Source organism: Lutjanus erythropterus, chromosome 9 (assembly GCF_056507025.1).
Source record: "Lutjanus erythropterus isolate fLutEry1 chromosome 9, fLutEry1.hap2, whole genome shotgun sequence".
Classification (NCBI taxonomy): Eukaryota; Metazoa; Chordata; class Actinopteri; order Lutjaniformes; family Lutjanidae; genus Lutjanus; species Lutjanus erythropterus.
The window spans coordinates 18043329-18063937 of record NC_139325.1 but is presented as its reverse complement, the minus strand read 5'-3'; the positions used below and the strand labels follow the sequence as shown (position 1 = coordinate 18063937).

The following is a 20609-nucleotide window of genomic DNA, read 5'->3' as shown; positions in this document are numbered from 1 at the left end:
TAAAAACTCTGTAAATGCACGTAGGCTATCCACAACCACGCAGGTTAACGCTATTCGTGTAAGGTTTGTCTGGTGGAGCAGTTTATACATTGTGTATTAAGATATGTTTGTTTCTAGAGAGTTAAGTCAAATACATTGAAGTTAACCAGTCAAACCCACTATACAGTAAAACAAAGACCATGCAATTAATAAGTGTTAAAAGCTAAACGATCAATTGGCTGTTAACGTAATTGCCAACTATGTAATTAATTGATTAATTATTTTAAAGAAAACAATGTCTAAACTGTCTGGCTCCGTCTTCTCAAATGTGAAGATTGTCTGGTGTCTTTAATAGATTAATAGAGAAAATGACCGACAGATTAATCAATAATGTAAATAATCGTTAGCTGTAGCCCTAGTTAGCAGCATGCATTGCTTTTCCCCCCTGATATTTCTGTATCTATCAGCTCAATTGCCATTATTCACAGGTCTGGAGCCAGTAAAGCGGTTATATAACAGACTTGTGGACATCTCGACTCGGGAGTCAGTGAGAGGGATCTCTGCGTTTCCAGGTACAGTAACTTTGGCATTACACTATAGGTATCTTTCACTCTGAAGCTGATTGTTGTTATTCCACAACTTTCCTTACTTCTTTTCCTCTGTGTGTTTTCCCAGCTTGTTCTCTCAGTGGCAGCCCATCAGTTCAGAGGTGGCATTTTGCTGTTCAGGCTTGCCAAGCAGCCACACAGGTGAGACATTTGGACAGTTTTTGCAATAGACATGGTTTATATGACAAGAAACCTGACACAACTACCTCCACATGTGCCTATAGCCTTTCAAATTGTGTTGCCACAGATAGGAGTATCCATAGATTTGATAGTGTCCAAGCTTCAGCTTGTACCTGTTATCAGTTTACAGTACTTCACAAAATTCAGTCAGCACTGAGGGGAATTTTGAGTAATTTCCTGGCCCTGATAAAATGGAGAGCTCACCTCCTTAACCATCAACCTTATGAATCAGACCTTCTGAATCTTCTAGACTTTGTGTATCCTCCGAGGTTATACTATAGTGTGCTTGGGAATAATTCCTGATCAGTTAGTCCTGTGCAAGACAACCTTTTTGGTAGCATACCGTCCTAAAGAAGTCCCTTCTGGAAAGGTAAAATCTAAAATAAAAGGTAAAATTAAAAAGTTGAGTTAGTGTATTCAGTGATTTCATAAAAACACCTAAAGGTAATTCTGTTTATTCATCTTTCTCTCCAAACAGTGACAAATCAAGTATCAATACAAGGTATTTTCATAAAAGTCACCAAAATAATGATATACGGCATACTAACTGCAAAATTACAAAACACACAACTTCATTGCAACTTTGCAACACACTAACAACATGTTGTGCCTATCTGTGTTTTGATTTCAAACTGAGGATGGACATTTAAGGAGCAAACGTATCAGGATTTTTACCATTCAAACTATTGATAGATGGAAAAGGGGCTGGTAGTCTGTGTTATACTTTAACTTATATCACCTGCTCTGTAGTTTTGCAGCTCAGACTGGGAAGAGTTGGGGACAGGTTATCAGAAAACTGACAGTGAGGAGGAGAAGACGTCTGCTGTGGAGTCATGTCTCAGGTCTCTGAGTAATCAGGAGGCAACGGACCAAAAGGCAGACCAGGCAGCACTGACAGAGTGAGCAACAGATAACAGATTTCTGTTTTTTATATAAATAAGTGTGCTTGTTTTTAGAATTGATGTGCCTGAAACATCTATGTGAGCTAGGTTGATATCATCTGAAGATATTAAACTTCATCATCATCACTGATAGGACTTGATAGGACTCTAATGTGTTCATGGGAGGAAACAGATTGATATTCTTTATTTTGGTAAAGTTAAATGAGGTTGAGTTTGAGATAAACGGTTAATGTACGGGTTAAAAAAAAAGAAAAACAAATGGGTCAAATGTTTGTGATCTGATCTCAATGTCTTTATTGAACAGGCTGCTAGAGGAGGCTGCAGAAGGACTTCATCTACTGTCAGACAAACTGCCACCTCCAGGTACTGTTTGCCAGTGTGAGCTGCTCACTTTCTTTATATACATGGGGTCTATCCAAGGTCTTGAAAGTTTGGAAAATGCTCAGTTTTGACCTTAATGATTCCAATCTCAATTTGTTTCATTGACACAGTCACTCATTTAAACTAAAAATCTTTTCATATTGACAATACAAGTCCATTTGATATGTGTTTATTCTGTCCTCGCATCTCACATGAGCTGAGGAAAATTAAAAGGTGCTGCCCCCCCCCCCATTATTCCTGGTGTCATCCAATCAAAGTTGATATGAAGTTGATATGAGCTAGGAAAATGAACAAAATGAGATATACACTGATTGCTGAGAGTCTGTAACTTTTTGGTTTAGGTATCTTGAAAGTACTTGAATTGAACTCTTAATAAGCTGTAAGAACCTTGTGTACAGTATAAAGTAAGGTATCATTTTGTAGTTTACAGCTGTGAAGATGTTAACCATGTGCTCAGTAGGGCTGTCAGTGTTTCAAAATATCTATTCAGAATAAATTATATCTAACATGAAATCTATTCAAATTGATTCGAAGATGGGATCATTCTACTTATGGTGTTTAATCCAAAATACTTTCACACACTACTGCTCAGATGTTGTGGGGTATTATCATTGTATGGTGCAGCTTGCCAGTTTCTTCCAGTTGGCTTTAACGAGGAGAACAACAGTCATCTAGTTACTGATAGGGCAACCGAGCAAGAAGTTAGTTTACTTCACAAAACAATGTCTTGAGTGAGAGTTTTGTGTTTGCCAAAAGCTCCCGGTAACAAGGAATTAAAACCTCTTTGCTGAAGCCAGACTCCTCAGCTGTGTGACAAGGATCCAGTCCAATTTCAAGCAATTAGGTTTTGAAAATCTGCCTGCAGCCTTGTAGAAAGGGTGGCCTAGTGTACTTCATAAATATGCACTCACCACTGGGAGAATGGGATACTTATGCTGTGACTACTTCTTAGCAGGTCTGTCTCCTGAAGTGATATTTCACTTTCTTAAAGAGCATTTCATAGCACACCACCTCCACAGGAGTTCAGGAACAGTCACTCTCCATCGTTAGCTACCCTGAGGAGACAAAGTCACTAGTGGCTTCCACAGATCTTGATATTTAGAACTGCCAAAAGCAATTCTATCTGCCTTTTAAAAGATGATGTCAGTGGAGAAACAGCTTGGTCCATTGACCACGAAATCCTGTAGAGACATCTGTGTAAAAAAGGAAAAAAAGGAAGAAAGAAAATGTCTAATGAATTCCTCTATGGTTTGTCCCCTTTCCCCACCTTAGGTAAAGCCTTGCTGGATGTGCTGGTGTTTGGCTCTGCAGATCAGTCCCCTCCTATTAAAGACCTGCTGCCTCTGCTGGGAGCACTCAAACACATGTCCTGCTGGCATGCTGCAAAGATCACTGTAGTCACACAACACACCACTGGGTGAGAGACAAATATAAACATGCATTACACCTCTTGATTTGCACAAGATAAATGATGAATAATCTAAATCTAATATGTAAACACACCAAGACAAGAACCTTCCTCAAGTCATTGTATTAATATGATCCCTTTACATTTATAGCTAGTAGTTCACTGTGGTATGCCAAACATGAACAGCTGATGCGAAATTGCCAAGATGGCTCCAAATGTTGGTAATACAGCAGAGCTGTGTGAATTGTAGATACTATTGTGTGATCTCAAAGTTTGCCACTAGGGGGAGTTATAAGAGTACACATGAGCAGGTTCTGACATACAGTAATGCATAGTCTAACCAACATTTTTGAAATTTCATTTTAGTTAACGGCAAAATAGCCAAAATAAAGCCCTTAGCAATAAAATTGCTGCTGTACTTGTCTAAATAAGGGATGTGATATAAATCTAGACTTATTAATTTGCATGAATCAGGTATAAGAGTTCCCAAAGTTCCCTTGTCGTGGTCATTGAGCCATCTTTTTTTTTTCTTTGCCAGGTGGCAGAAAGCAGCATCCTTCCTGAGTGCTGGTCTAGTGGAGCCAGCTGACCTAGACAGCTGTATTGACTACAGAGAACTATGGAGAGGTGGCCTGGTCATCAGAGAAAAGAAGGTAATGACCTTTTGCACAATTTATTCACCCTTTTCATCTTTACTTTAAAAAGATGGAGGAGGAAAGCATTAACTCTCTTGAACGTCTAAAATTCACAGCAGGAGAGCAGCTCAGCAGCATTAGTTTGTGTTGAAAAGGCAATGTAATGGTTACAAATGCAGAATGGAGGATGTTGGTGACACAGGACTCTGGGGGGCAAAGAGGCCAGCTTATTAAATAGAATAAGGATGCTGAAGAAAGCTTTGTGTGTTTGTGTCTTTATATGTGCTTTTTTGAATCTGTATACACTTCTGAAGCACTTGAGATGTGACTGATCATTTAGCAAGCACGCTAGCTGTTGAGAGAAAGAACTGTTTTGTCTTCTCAACTCTGGGTGTGTGTATGTGTGTGATTGTGTGTGTATTCTGGACAAGTACTATAGAGCGCATGAGAAAAATCTGTGTCCTTTTGAACTTACCTGCTTGTTTGCCCGGGGCTTTTTATGATGAACAGTGTTCTCTGTGGGCTGGAGCACACAGCTAGTTAGCCCCAGTGAGAGGCCGCACAGAAAGCAGTGTTTCTTCTGTACCAGGGCTAATCATGATTCGGAGACCAGATTCATGCCTCAGTGTTTGTTCCTTTGTGTTTTTCATATGAAATTACACATGCAGTGCACATACGGCCATAGGGGAAATTTTCACTTTTTTTCTTTTAAATTGAGTGCTGCTTTTTCTTTTTTTCTTTTTGACTTGGTGGGGGATAAATCTTCTGCTGAATGAATCTAGAGGAATTACTGGAGGTCACCAAGGGGTCATGGGAAATAGCTCTGCCTTCCTGGCATTGCCCTGGCAGCGACGACCTGGCCCTGCCCAGCACTGCCCGGCCCAACCCCACTCTGACTTGACCTCATTCCACGAGGAGCCTGCTGCAATTGATTATTGGTCCAGGCATCAGTAAAGGACAAAGAGAACACCTCTTGGCAGTTTTTATCTGTATTTAAAGGATGGCACTAATGTTATTAAGATGCAAGTACAGTGCTGTATGTACCGTTTCCTTTTTTAGGAAATGAAAGTATAAAAGTACATGTAGATGAAAATAATTGCTTTTATAGCAGTACTCAACCTTTTATCTTCGCTAAAAGGATGAAGAAAGTCTCTACTGTGTAATCTACGCCTTTTACATATATGCACTACTTAGTTTTTATACCACCTGTGTACACATACTTTTCTGGACATTTGTTTTTCTGTTGTCTGAATTGGCCTGGACTCCTTACTTCTGATTAAGGGAAATCATCAACTTTTTTAACTGCAGGGACTGGCAAGCTGGTCTCTCACACTGTTGGGTCATGTGGGGGTTAAGGGTTTGACCAGACTGAGTCTGCTTTAAAAGATCCTTTTCAGACATCTAAAAAAAAAATCTGCATTGAATAACAATGTTTGGGTTTTCCACACAGTACTCCCTCACTTTAAAATCTAAAATCTATCAATATGCAAAACATGTTGGACGCAAAATGTCTCTTACGTCACTGAAAAGTCCATTCTCAGTGTACATGTGCTGCAGGCTTCAAGTTTCTGCAACACATTTGCAGATTTAAGTTGATTAGTGTGAAAACAAACTTTGCCCATATATCACTCTGCACAGTGATGCTCAAACATCACAGTGAAATGATAAGAAAAGCCCATTTTTAATTGGAGGGAGACTTTAACAAAGAAGTGTATTCAGTCAAGATTAAATTAGCAAAATTAAAGTTCCCCTCTAGATATGTTATACTTTGCTATGATTAATATTTTGTTTTGAAGGAGCAACCATCTCACTTCGTTCTCAGCTCTGTTGAGAGTTGTACATATGTAGTACCGATCATTGGGCACTCATGAGAAAAGTTCACTAGCTGAAGTGCAAGTGAACTTTTAAGTTATCCTGGAAACAGGAGTTAAGTTGGGTAGCACTGGAGGATGTGGGCGAAACTAAACTATGAATTGCACAATTTGCGGCAAGTCTCTGAGCAAGGTGGATAAAACAGGGTCGTTTTTGAAAGGAGAGCTATAACAAGTGCTGAATCAATAGCATCTCGCTTGCACAGCAGCTAAGTGGGCTGATGATAACCAGTCCTTCATGACCTTGTTGATGCTTGAGTGAAACATGAATTGTTGAGGCAAGTCAGGCAATTGCAAAACTGATTCCCACAGTGTATCATGTTTCACTGTGTACTACAGTGTGATTGCTCTTCAACACAAGAATCGGATTGACCTGGGTATGCAGTAACATACCGACATGGCTTGTCAAAGGCATTATTTGATAACTTCTAATTAATAAAACTTTTATAGGAGCAACTAAAAATGAACTTCTGTTGACTTCTGGGCAGCCATATGGAAAAGGCCCATAGACATGCACAAAGGCAGGTCCATAGAGAAATAGTCTTCTTAGTTGTGGAATACCTTGACTGGCCTGAACCCTGCGAGCCGTGACCTCAGCCCCTTCCAACAAATTTTGGGATAAAGTGGAATGCCTCAGTAATGCTCTTGAAGCTGAATAAGAACAAATCCCTGCAACCAGACCCCACGAGATGTTAGACAATAAGACACTGTTGTAATGTCCTGGTGTGGTGTCCATACACTTTTGGCCATGTAGTATACTTCATTTCCAAGTTGCTTCACACTCAGTCTTTTAGTGTCAAAGTGAATAGGCTGGGGTGAGTTGACAGTATTTTTGGACTCTGGAGACGACTTTATGCTCACTTGTACTTCTTTCTCATTAAGCAGAAACTCTGGCAGGTGCAGTAGTTTTCTGTCTCTGGACAGAATTGGCCAATTTAGTGCTATTCTTCCACATGTCTCTGGGGACAGTCAGCAATCTGTTTCGCTGTGGAGTTTCCCTTTATGTCTCATGCTGTTGGGTTTTTTTTAATCTAGTGGAGATTTTCAATTGCTGTTTTCAGCTTGTATCTGAAAATATACGACTGAGGTAATGCTTATTGAGATGTCTCAAAAGTTACATCTTTATGTTAAATAATGTGTTTTTCAAAGAATGTCAAATGAGGGCATATAGTTGCTGTCAGATCAAAGTCTAGTTTTTCTTAAATATAAACCTTTTAAGATCTTAACAGCCTTGTTTTTTTTTTCTTGCCGAGATTGCATGTTTAAGGTAAACCACTGTGTTGTCAAAGGGTTCAATGTCTAAGAGATTGGAAATGTTCTAAAGTAGCATGTATTCCTTCTGTTGAAGTCAAAACATGAAAATCACCAAAACTCAGATCAGAAGATGTTTCTTCACAGGAGTGAAAGGTTTAAGCAACATTCCTGTTTCATTTAATGCTTCTGGGGGGGTTGTGAATTTGATGCAGGCTCTTTATGTATTTGGTCATAGAAGTAAAAATCTAAAGCTGATGTAGCTCTTTAACAAAGGCAGCAGATGTCCAAGGTTTTTAGTTTGAGCTGACTTGGGTCGAACATTTCTGACTTTCTCTGTCTCATGCAATGTTAAAGTTATTTACAAATTCTATGGCCACCATTTTACATGTGCCAAAAGGCATTTTTTTCATATCTGAGATTTCTAAATGAGGTAATTTGTAGTTCATTGGTAACTAAAGTGCAGTTTGTGTGTTTTAATATATTTGTTTGTGTTCTATCCTGAAACAACCAGCATCAATTCATATTTCTAGGCCATTTAGAAGCAGCAGAACAAGCTCTAAACACAACATTTCAAGTAAAGTTGCAGGACGTAAAACCAAAATATTGTTTAGTGCAGCTTTGATAAAATAAATGCATTGAAAGTGCAGAATGTCTTTTTTAAAAATTTCGACATGTTGCCAGGATTCATGCAGATAACATTAATTTAAGGGATCTCATTAAAAATGTTTAATCTAAACTCTTAAGTATCTGTCAATATCAGCCTCAAAAAGCTAGTATTAGTCACACTACAATCTGAACAGTTTAATTATTTATCTTACTCAACTGGCGACGCTATTGCGTGCTTGACAGAGGTTTTCTCCAGTCATTGCTGCCCTGTCTACTGAGCTGTGAGTATGCTGAGGCAAGCATGCTGCTTCTCCTTCAATAAAGTGACCTTTTCTAAGTTGCTGCCTTCAGAAGTGAGTGGGCTCCGGCAGTCAGTCAGTGAAAGCTTCACTGTTGGAGAGCGGTGGAACAAAGGAGAATTCCCAAAGGAATAAATGTCTGTCTGAGAACAACCACCACCACTTCACAGCCGTGTTATACATAGCATAACAACTAATGTGTGTGTGCTTGTGCACGTGTACCATTAACTATACAGCCATGTGACAAATACTTAATTTGAGAGCAAACATGATAGCAATCTGTGTGAGTCTTGTGTATCTCTGTTCTATGTTATAACAACTAATTTCCAGAGAGATTGTGTGTAACTTAATCAAAAGAATAAAATCACTTGCTGCTGTGTATGATTTCCTCTCTATTGTGTGTTTGTCTCAGTATTTGTCGGAGCTTCATTTCCATGGATTTTCGCTGCGCTCCCCTGTGCATCAGATATCAGGGTCCAGTGTCTTGCAAGCTCCCTACACCAATACAGACTACAAACTACAGTCTGAGGTGAGTCCTGAGCTCTTCTCTACCACTCATATCTTCCACAATTTCCAACCTTAAAATGTCTTGTTGTTGAATGTAACCCTTTAAACTGAAACAAGAATGAGGTCATCCTCTAATGCTCAGGTGTGTGATAGCTCCTCTGATAATCACACTGAATTGCCCTTTTGTTTCACGTTATTCGTTTAGCCAAGGTGTGCTCTGTTTGGGACGGTCAGGAGACACTGATGTATATGTCCTACAAACATCATTCGCAGTCAACACAGAAGATGCTATTGCCGTTGCTGGGAGAAAATTACTTAGACGTACCTAGTGAAGATTGTGATGCTTGCAAAGACTATTCTACGAATGGGTCCCATTTTCATTTGTATTGTGCGTGTAATTACTTCCACTAGTTTCATGCTATGCACATGTTCTGTCAGGAAGGGAAAGTTGGTAGACCGCTGTGATGTAAATAAAATGTTTATTTATAAGAAAATGTTTTCATAATGATAAAAACATGATGATTACAAGTTATTTGTATTTAGGTTCACTTAGGCCGGAGATATACTTGTTGTTTAATCATGCATTTGTGTATGCGTAGTGTTACTTTCTGAGGACGCGCACAACCGTCGATCCAAATGGATGCCCAATATGCAAGGCAGCCATGAAGCGAAGGGATGCGTAGGGATGTGTAGGGGTGCGTATGCAAACATGTAGTTAAAAGCAAGTTTATTTCCAGCCTTACAGTAATCCAGAAAGCTGCTTCCATCTTATGCACACTTGTCAACATTTTTTTATGGGGTAAAGCTTAATAGCTAGCTAGCTACAGTATGTCGAAAGAAGATGTCCCTACCAACTACAAAGATCTGATTGACTGAATATTTCTCCAACTGAGGAAATAGCAGTCAGTGGTCACAAACAACAGATCTCTTTGAATCACTGAACAAATCGGAGAAGTGGGCAGCGACTCATAGGTCTGGAACCAACCAGGCTGTGTCATAGCTGCATTTCATTTAACTCTTCCAAACGCCACAGGCAGCGAAATTTATTTGGTTTTCTAGCCAGACAATTGCATTGTGGTTTCAAAAGCTGTTCATTATCATTTCTTGTTTCTTCTTCTGTTCTCCAACATGCCAGCAGTTACCCCACAGTGGCGTGTAGAATCTTCTGCCAGAGTGCTGCAGGCCCTGCACTTGATCCAAAAGTTGTCAGTGAGGAGACCTTGTGTGGAGAAATGTAATGTGTTTTAGGTTGTTCATTTCTGGAGCTTAAAAGACGATGATGAAATTATGTCTGTGTGTCCATGATCTTTAGGGGAGGTTTTGATTGACAGGTTGTTGAATAGATAATGACTAAATTTCCATTAATGGGAGAACTGTTCCTTTAACCCCAGTTGAATCCACATCTTACCTCCCAGCTAAAGAGTTGAATGGTACTGCACACAGTCTCATCTCCTAATGATTTCTGGTGGCTAGAAGGAGATGAGTTCAGAAGGGTCACTTGCCCTTTAATCACATTGAGGAACCAGCGACAGAAGGCACCTCACATCAGTCAGATAAATCAAATGTGTTTTATCTGCCAAATGAGTGCTGGCCTCTTGCACCTGAGATGACCTCATAGCCAGAAAACGGTATTTAAATATAGATTTCTCAGCTCATCACGGAGGGGAATATGTAAGTGCTCATCTTTCCCTCTTTCACCAGAGTTTATTTTATCAGGGCACACCTCTCCTTCATTTGGAATCAACTTCTTTTTGTTAAGTTGCATCTTCCAGCATTCAATCATCAACTTTTCTTTTTTTTTGGTCAGACTTTGTATCCCATGTTTTTTAACGGTCTGGTTCAGAGTTAGTTGTCTTGAGGTGATATGAGTCACTGGCTGCTACTTAGAAACTTGAGTGAGCTGTCAGCTCGCTGTGATATCCCCAGCCAGACAGTGCGTAGCCTCAGTTAATATCAATGTATCAGCACTATTGACAGTAAGTACTCATCTGACCTTATGTCAAAACTACTGCTTTAAGATATTATTCATTCGAAAAAAATGACAGGCTTTCTTTACAATAGTTTTATACACCTCTGTGTTTCAGTTCTCTTAGGTTTTCTCAGTGACTGCAGACTTAAAATGGTGTGGCTTAGTGACTGTTATACCTCTTCAAACAAATTATTCTCCCAGTTGTTTTCTTGATTAATCAATTAACCATTTTGTCTATACATTTTCAGAATATGGTGAAAAAGAGTTTCCCAGAGTCCATGTTGACATTGGCATATGTCTTGTTTTAATCCAGTCTAGTCAAAATCCAAAAATGTTCAGTTTACAACACACAAACACTCACAATACTGGAATTTCTGATTTCAGTATAAAAATATTGATATTCCATACCATTTTGACACCACAAGTAAAATATACTCAACACTGAGAGCATAGCATTTTAGATTTTTATTAAAAGATAAATATAACAAATCTATAACATGATGGCAGATGTTCAACCAGAGCAGATGATCTTAGTGAGGAGAAGCAGAAAGCACTATAACTAAGTGAGTAATAAGACTATATGATCAGTGCAGCGGTGTTTGTGTCAATTTGCTGTCAGAGAGAAGAGTGAGTGAGAAAATGCAGCTGGTACTGCAGTATCAATACTGTGAAAATGAGTATTGAAAGCATTTCAAGTCCTCAGTATTGATATTTATTGAAACATTTACACTTTCAACAATGCTGGTTTACAGTCATATGAAACAGAAAAAAACAGCAAATCGTAACATCTGAGCTGCTGGAACTAGCAAACCTTTGATTTTTTTTTTTTTTTTGAGCCCCATCAGTGACATGGCTGTAGGCAGTAGGCAATTTGACCCCCTTGTTAGCAAAATGACATGTTCGCATCCCCCTTGTTAGCCTTCCGTCCCCCAGAAGCAGAAAGAGTTCAGTGCAGAGGATTTGTTTAATTGAATATGGTAGTTTAGTCCACCTGACTCAATGATACATCCTCTGAGTTCTAGCAAGTTAGGATGTATGGCCCTGACCATGGCCATGAATTTAGCTGTGTATTGAAAAATCAATGGCGCTGTCCTTGGTGCTGAAGAAGCAGACTGATTTGTAATCCTGACTTTAATAAGTAATCCCCCCTTCAATCAGTTTCATCTTGGATCTTGAATAGACTTATTAAAAATTAACAAATTGCCTGCTGGCTCTAGGGTTGGTGGTGGTGGTCAATCCACCATTTCGCTGCAGACTGAAATATCTCAACAACTTTCAGCTAGAGCCATCATCAGGTAAAGATTTTAATTTGCCCAATATTTTGCTTTTTGACCTAAAAAAACTGATATAACCATTTTACTGAGTTGTACTTTGTTTAGTGCTAATTGCCAAATGTTAGCATGCTTATAAGCTAAAGTAGGTCAATATGTTAATTACTTAAGTAATTAAAGGTAAACATTTCCTGTTTAATATCAGCATGTTAGCATTGACATTGTAAGCATGCAAATTCTGTAAGGTAAAATCACTGTTTTTCCTTAAGGAGAGCAATATTTAGCCTCACAGCAAAGGAAAGTGGTGAAAATATTCTAAATTTAACACACACTTAAACTGATTGATTGACTAACATTGCTTAGCTTCCTACACTAGTACTCCTCTCTGCTTCTCCAGACTGGATATGTGCTGACTGGCATCTACTGTGGGTAATAGACTCACTATTTATAAGTACCTCATACAACCACCTTCAAATAATCTTGAATGAATGAATGACTGTATTTCGAACCAAGAATTAAAAATTAAAAAACTAACAAGAGAAAAGTAACCGTGTCTGAAAAGGACTAGGTAGAAGTAAAACATATATATCCGTACCCCTTTTTTAATGTTCTCCTGTTAACTCATATATTATTTCAATAAATTTAGCTATCCTCTGTACCATCAACTAGTTGTGGAGGTGGGTGGTTATAGTTGTGTGCAACGCAAAAACTTTTATTTTTTGTGTGCCCTCTGTGTGAGACTAGGTATTTTATAGCAGTTGGTATAGTTAAGTTCTTTAATGAGTTTTTTTATATGTAGATTAATATCCATAACAATAAAACCACACAGAAGCTGTGCCCAAGAAGTTTTATGATATGAGGTCAAAAGCACACATGCACATAAACACACACACACACAGGCGGTTTTTATTGGCATAAATAGTATTAGCATTAAAGATGGGATGGTTGATGATTGACAGGATGTCTGTTGTATGCATTGAAGAAATACTGAAAATAATCTCTTCAGGTGAGAGTAGTGATACAAAGTGTCAGTAAGTTTTACAATATGTGTTTTTATCTTACCTACCTTTGGTTTGTTTTTGTTTGGCAACACAGAGCATGTATTTGTGCCCATTATTCAGTTAACAGTACCATAGTTAAGGTGTATGCGTGTGTGTGTGTGTGTGTATGTTACTCATTTACATGTCTGTGTATGTTTTTGTGTGTGTGTGTGTGTGTGTGTGGGTGTGTGATCTCATCAGATCCCAGTACAGAGAAGCAGATGGTGGTGATTGTCTTGGCACACAATAAAAAAAAAAACTCTGAGGACAACAAAACTATCACATCTCCACACTGCTGGGATAACTGACTGTAAAATGACTTACACACACACAGAGACACACACACACACAATCTAAACTATGCTCAGATGAAAACTATTAGGCCTCTTCACTGTCAGAAGTAACTGTCGTGATAATTACTAACACACACACACACACACACACACACACACACACACACACACACACACACACACACACACACACACACACACACACAGCCTCAGCAGGCAGTGAGGCCATGCTGTGCTGTGTGAGTGCCAAACCTGAGGTGTGTGTTGAATGTGAGATTTATGAAATCTTATGAACAGTCTGCAGGCAAGCCTGAAGTATAGACATGCTTGTATCCCGTACTTTAAATATCATTGTATATTATGTGGATAGGCACTGCATGACTCAACTCTGATCAGAGGACTGCGATGTAATTATAAAACATTAAGCGATGTACCTTGATGCATCAAAATTTTGATTATTTTTTCCTCATTGTGTGACTACTTGCTACTATTAAAACATAGCTCATTTGTAATGATCCCTAATTTGTTTAGATAGGCATCTTGCATGCAGTGTAGCTTTTGTCCAGGTCTCTTTTCCCTTCAACTGCATAGAAGCCAAAATGCTTCCATGCGCTAGCTTTGAAACCTGAGGGTGCCGATAGGATTGTATCTGCGGTTGCTCGTGTTTAACTCTGGAAAATTAGTCTGCACACTAGATAATGCTCCCATTAACATTGATTGTTATACCACCATGTGATGCTACCTGTGCAAAGGAGAGAATCATGGATGAGGAATTGATTTATTTCTGCGCCCCTAGTATGTCACAGTATAGTGCATTTTGGGGGAAGTCAATAAGGACACTATTTATAGACAAACATTTCGACATTTTACATATTATTTATTATTCTGAAAATTATTGACTCTAAAAAAAATATGTGATTTGACCGATTATGCCAAAGCATGTAATTTGAATTCTTAGGCAAAATGTTTGTTATGTATGTATGTATGTATGTATGTATGTATGTATGTATGTATGTATGCATGTATGCATGCATGTATGTATGTATGTAGAACTGTAGAACTGTAGAACTGTTACTTGTTTTTGTTTTAATTGTGATCTCAGTTGTATTTGTGTTGGTCAGAGCTGTTGAATATTGGATCATCCATCTTTGCTCACCATATCTTAGTCTTTCTTTGCCTCAGGTGGGCAAAAATTACAGGTTATATGAACTTCTCAAAGTACAAAAATGTGAAATTATCTTTATTGGTATCTGCCATGAGATACAGGTAATTCTGTTATCACTGTCAGCTAAAAAAGATCCTACTTCTTCTCATCAATGCAGAACAGAGTCCTACACTGTCAACAATGGCCTAATACAGTATTGAAAGAATAGCTACTTCCTTATAAGGGATAATGATGTTTGCTCTCCAGTGTTACTAATAGTTACAAGGCAGAAGATTGACTGCAAGAAGGAACTTTTGTTAAAAAGGGAACTCCACATCCATTCTACACATTTTCAAAGCACACTGTGCACTGAAAATTCCTTTGAATCATGTCACAGTCACCTTTTTTTATTCCTCTTATCCTCTTTATCCTCCAGGGAGCTGCATATGGGAAAAACTTTTTATTAATAGTGAATGCTCTCCTACACAGATCCAACTGCCCTACAGCATATTCAAATGTTGACATTTAGTCTCTTGGAGTGTCCTTTTTAAAAGCGCCTCAACCCTGTTTCTCAAGCGAGGGAAAGAGCTCCACATTGCACTTTATTTAGAGTCTTCTGGCCACAAAATCTGCATTCAGACACTTCCCCCTCTCCTAAACACTTAAACCTGCAGTAAAAGGCATGTGTCAGTCTGTTACTGCTCAAAGCTTCCTCCTATTTTTTTCTTAGCGAAATCACAAACACTAGTTGTTGATGCGTAATTTGTTGACCCTGCACAAAAAACATAATGTTTTACCCTTACATCTCACAAATAGACACAGTATGTGATTGTGATGACTTGATGGCTGATGTTTCATGGAAAAATACAGAGATTTCTATAGTATTTGTGAAAATAGAGCCAGCGTTGGTCAGTGCAGTGTCTTCACAGCAGCCTGTTAGATAAAGATGACTGTTACACAATGTGACACAACAGCAGTTCTCATTGTTGAACACTGCTCAACTATTCACAGGGAAAAGACATGGGACAAGATTGCAGCAATCTACATACAAAAAAGGAATAAGGATAACATGTATTTCTCTTGCAAAGAAAAAACACATCACAGCAAACAGAATGAAGTCAGTTTTGCAATAATTACACATAGTCATGTTTAAACATACAAGGACATTTTAACCACAGGCGTTGGCAATTTTAAACCAGTTCTGCGTAATGAGGACAATTAAATATTGGTGGTCTTAATGATCTTTAAAACTTTCTCAACTTGTTAGTGAAACCAGGAGTTTGACCCAAGTTCATTAAAATCTTCATCTGCTCTTAATCTATAGGAGTCTATCAGAAATAGGTCAGCACTTCACTCTTTGTTCCAAATCAATAAATTATGAGATTGAGATTTCAGGCATTCCTTGGTATTCTTCTAATTTTCCATGTATGCAAATGACCTGTTTTTACATGTGACAAATGATTTATATATTATTGATTTCTCCGTAACTTAATGAGCTCATTAGAGAAGTAGGACAACTGCAGACTGTTGAAGTGGAGGCCTTTTTAAAACAGGAGCTCCAGTGTGTTAAATACCTGATGGGTTCCTGACACGAAACAGCACATATTCTGTGTTTAGGTGGTTTGTGTTGAGGTGTTTATTAATACTGAATTAAAATAATAATTATTATTTTTTTTGTACTTTTTGGACAAAACAATACATTTGACGACCTCACCTTTAGCCGTTGGAACTTGTGATGAACTTTTTCCCTCCATTTTTCTGACATTTTATCAACCAAAAACCAAAAAAAGAATCAACAGAAAATTGTTAGGTTTAGCTCAGTGAGTGTCTTTCTGTTTCTCCCCCTCAAATCCTTCTCTGCTTTTCCTGACACACACTTCAACAAATATTATTTTGCTGACATTGCCATTCGATGTCCAAATCCAGATTTGGAACCAAGAAGATCATATTTCAGGCTCAGTTATATAACATCACCTCTGAACTGGTTATGGTTCAGTATCTCTCTCAAGGACACTTCAGGTGTATCTTTGTCTTCAAAGCAATGGATGAGTTCCAACTCCTGAAGCTGTTGCCTCACAAGCCACTCTGATCTTTTTCTTTTTAGAAGCTGTTCTGTGTGATGACCCTGTTGTTTTTTCCTTCATCTTCTTCCCTGTGTTTGTTTTTTTTCTCTCCTCATTTCATTCTGTTTCTCTTTCTTTCTTCCTCCACCGCCCTCTGACTGTCTGTTCTGTGCTTGCAGGTCTTCCATTACTACACACCAGCTTTGGATTTGGTTCAGCTGGTTAATCTGTCAGACCTGTCCAGCTTTCTGATGTCCGGAACCCAGTTTGAACTGTATCCTCATTTTTTAAGTGTGTGTGTGTGTGTGTGTGTGTGTGTGTGTGTGTGTGTGTGTTTGGAGTGTGTTTCTTGGGAACCAAAGTGACCTCATCTACAGTTGAATGGACCAACTTGTGTGAAACTGTTGAAACTTCAATATATTGATAACATTCAGTATTGTTTCATTTCATTGATTCATTTGAAAAAAGTCACATTTCAAGGGGCTGGATGCTAACATTTCCTGTGTCTGTCCTTTTTATTTTTTTCTCCACTTTATTTGTTTCCGCAGTTGGACAGGACACTTGCAGGAATAAAAAAAAACATCAAAGCACTTTTTAAAGTAGCTTGCTGTTTTAATAAATGCAGTGTTGCATTTAACATCTTTTTTCAGTCAGTTTGACTCTCCTAAATCCCTCTGCTTAAACAGCCTGATTGCTCACTTTTTAAAGTAATAAGTGTCTCTATGCTTAACAAAAGACAGACCAATGAATGGGTTCATTTACCTACTAATAAAATGATCAGAAGATCATCATTAATGATATAAACATCAGTAAACTTCATTTAAATACAATATATATAATATATGATATACTTTATTTCATATTTATAAAGGATCAAAGGGCCAGAATGAGGTTGATAAAGGTCCAGATTCAACCCACAGGTTGACAGTTGAATTGGCCTGGTCTTGATGAACACAAGCTTGATTCTTCATCCGTATATATAGATTTTAATACACTTGAGATTGGTTGATTGAATAAAGGTTAGATAATGCAGCTTCTGCTATTTTCAGCCCCCTAGGAATATTCCTGTCTCTAGAAGTAAATATTGTAATATTTTTCCTTCACCATCAACAAAAAGAAGCCTGTCTGGGAAGTCCATGAAAGCTAAACTTTTGTTGGACCAACTGAGGTCTCTACATGGAAAGGTATTGGCCCCTGAGCTGTGCTCTTATGTGTACAAATATTTGAAAACATCTGCCATAGGACTTTGTAATTTCTAGTTAAGTAAATAAGTAAATTAATTGCATTCTAACTTAGATTTTTTCTGTCAAATGTACATAGGTCATACAGTAGAGGATACATATATGATTCATCTTTATGATTCAGAGGGACTGCGTGTGTTTGTTTATGTTTATCTGCTGTATTTCTTTCTCCAGGTTGGAGCGTTGTTCAGCCTCTCATGTACAATCACCCTCATTGCACAGCCTGCAGCCAGCCAACTCAGCTCCCAGCGCTGGAGAGAGTCTATAGCCAGGAGACCAAAGTCCTTACCTGGTAAAAAAAAAATCCTTTTCATTAACTTGTTAAATTGATGACCGTTACGGAGGGAAGTTGTATCACCTTCTGTTGGGAAATGAATTGGTAACCAGGACTACACTGATAAAGATAATAAGGCCCTCTGTTGGGGAAGCAGATTCGGAAGTAGGAGCAAATCAATTTGGAAAATGCCGTCGGGGAAAAAAAAAATCATGAGACAAGATATAACTCGTATTACTATACACTTGAGGAAATTGGATAGAATAAGAATTGGACAGCAGGGATTAAGTATACAATATGCTTGACCAATGATTTTTTTTAGGTAGAATATAATTATAATTAGGTAGAAATGTATGGATGAAATATAATATAAAATGTATAAAATGTGAAATTCATTTTCCATTGCAGCAGCAAAGCAAAAACTAGGATAAAAAACGAAATGATAATGGAGCGGATATCATAATAAAACAATTTTGTACAATAGGAAAGAGATCCTCTTCGTTCATTAAGTAGTTTAGGATGTAATGTCTCGTCTTCTGTCTGGACTTTGTAGTGCCTGATGTGGAGGTGAAAGGTGAGAGTGCTCACTACTTCCTGTTGGTCCAGGGCTCGGAGGACGTCGGGAATGGAACCTGTAGGGTCAGGATGTTGCACTCAGACAATCAGATCAATGGAGCAGCTGCCATGGCAACCGTCTCTGGGTTGCTTAGAGAAAAGTCTCTGTCATCACCAGGTATATTATGTTGTCATGTTCTGAGGAGAGGTGTGTGTGTGTGTGTGTGTGTGTGTGTCTGTCTCTCTGTGTCTCTCTCTGTTTCTGTCACTATGTGTGAGGTGTGAATTTACTAAATTGCAGCATCTTTAAATGTGTTTTCTTTTTATTTATTTAATTTTATTATCATATAAGATCTTGATTTCTAAGTAGTGTTTTTTTAACAGTTTATCAGTGATTCTGGACATTTATTTGCAATGGAGATTGGAGATCATGACATCCTCTGAAAGTCTTAGTCACACTGAATCAGTTCATGTCTGTGTTCAGATTTAACTGAGTAATGACACATAAAAGAAGTACAAATTTTAATACTAAGAGATTTAAACTGAGCCGTGTGTCAGACTTTGCTGCACCATCAGCAGCTGACCATGAGCAAGCAAGTTTAGTTGTCCAAACTACAATTATTAAATTCTGGTTGTTTTTAGAACACCAGTGTGCACCTGACCCTTAAACAGTATTTTTGCCTCATGTTTCTCCCTTTGCCTCACAGTTTGAAAACTTGTGTTGTACTGTAATCAAATTTGAAGAGCACTCTTTCATCAACATTTTTAGTTTTAGGAACATTTAGCTGTAATTTGTTTTCTACTATATTGTTAAGAAACGCCCTCCGAGTGCCCTCTTTCTCCTAAAGCAGCTCCTCAGCTTGATTGGAGTGGAAGCTGTTGTGGCTTCATCGACAGAAGTTTAGGGGTTATTTTTCATCAGGCATCAACCTGTATTACAAAAACAGGCTGTTATGTCTCTATTTTGCTACCTCTTCCGCCTTCTTAGCTGTTACTCCTCCCTCCTCCCTCACAACACTGGAAAGTTGTGAATGTTCTGTTAAGGATCTCCTGATTTTTTTTTTTTTTTTTTTAACTTTTTATTTTTTTTATTTTTTTTTTTAACTAAAATTAGAACAGCCAGTTAAAGAAGAAAGCAGTGAGGAAGGTTGTTAAAGGGACAGATTGATGCACAGAGAGGGAAGGAAGGAAGAAAGGTGATGAGGAGGAATGAGTGAATGTATAGATGGATTGGGGTGATCTGGATTGATGACTGAACAAAAACCTTGTCTGGTTATGGCTGACTTGAAGGACACACACACGTGTCTTACACTGTTGTTTGTTTTTTTCCCCCTTAAACTTAAAGGTTCTTTCCTGATGAAAGTCCTTCATTGTTCTTGGGCTTTATATGATATTCAAGTTACCTACTCCGTTTCCTCATGAGAGTTCCTGCTGTTGTTAACATTTTATGCAACCTTCAGGAGACATTTTTGAAATACTTAAATGCAGAGCAAGACTATAAAAGGTGCTCCAACTGCTACAATGACACAGCGTGAACACAGCACAGTTTTCATGAAAAATGAAAGTCTTAAAATGCACACCCGAGGGTTGTTGCAGCAGAGAAAAAAGCATGAAATACTCAATAAACCTTTGTGCCCTGTACTAGCAGAAGGTTACTGGGTGGGTTTCAAGTCTGTCCTTCCAGCAATGGTATTACAGATTTAATTCATCAAGTGTATGTTTACTTTAAAATATTGGGGCAACAATCTTATATTTATGTTTTTGTTATTTTTTTAGTGGTTTAGTGGTTCTTAACTATTTTAACTTATGGTGTCTCAAAAATAGAACATTGTCAGTTTGTGACCCTCGTAACATGTTGCATATGTTGATGAGTTTTGAGTTATTCCATGAATAATATTTTTTCCTCTCTGACGGTTTACTTTTAATAATTATTAGGGACTTGATGATGTAACAATATTAATTTTCTTAAAAGTAACAAGCAAATATGAGAGAAAAGTGAGGGGGAAAAAATTATTTTGTGTAGGATAACTAGGTTTGCAAATTTTGTGCATTTTTCTTTCCATTATCAATCAATAGTTGAGAATGTTAATCGATTAATTAATAAATCATTTAAAATAAATAAAATACAA

At 38.0% G+C, this 20609-nt stretch overlaps 1 protein-coding gene across 1 annotated transcript in view; it reads left to right on the top strand.

Moving 5' to 3' along the window:
• The window catches only part of mtbp (MDM2 binding protein), a 37264-nt gene that overhangs the window by 318 nt on the left and 16337 nt on the right, over positions 1–20609 (top strand). Inside the window, exons 2-12 of the mRNA XM_084726305.1 lie at positions 468–551; positions 655–728; positions 1518–1666; positions 1974–2032; positions 3323–3467; positions 3997–4111; positions 8536–8652; positions 16590–16684; positions 17528–17594; positions 17826–17943; positions 18479–18658. Of these exons, the coding sequence (XP_084582431.1) occupies positions 468–551; positions 655–728; positions 1518–1666; positions 1974–2032; positions 3323–3467; positions 3997–4111; positions 8536–8652; positions 16590–16684; positions 17528–17594; positions 17826–17943; positions 18479–18658 (1203 nt within the window). The remainder of the gene's footprint in view (positions 1–467; positions 552–654; positions 729–1517; positions 1667–1973; positions 2033–3322; positions 3468–3996; positions 4112–8535; positions 8653–16589; positions 16685–17527; positions 17595–17825; positions 17944–18478; positions 18659–20609) is intronic.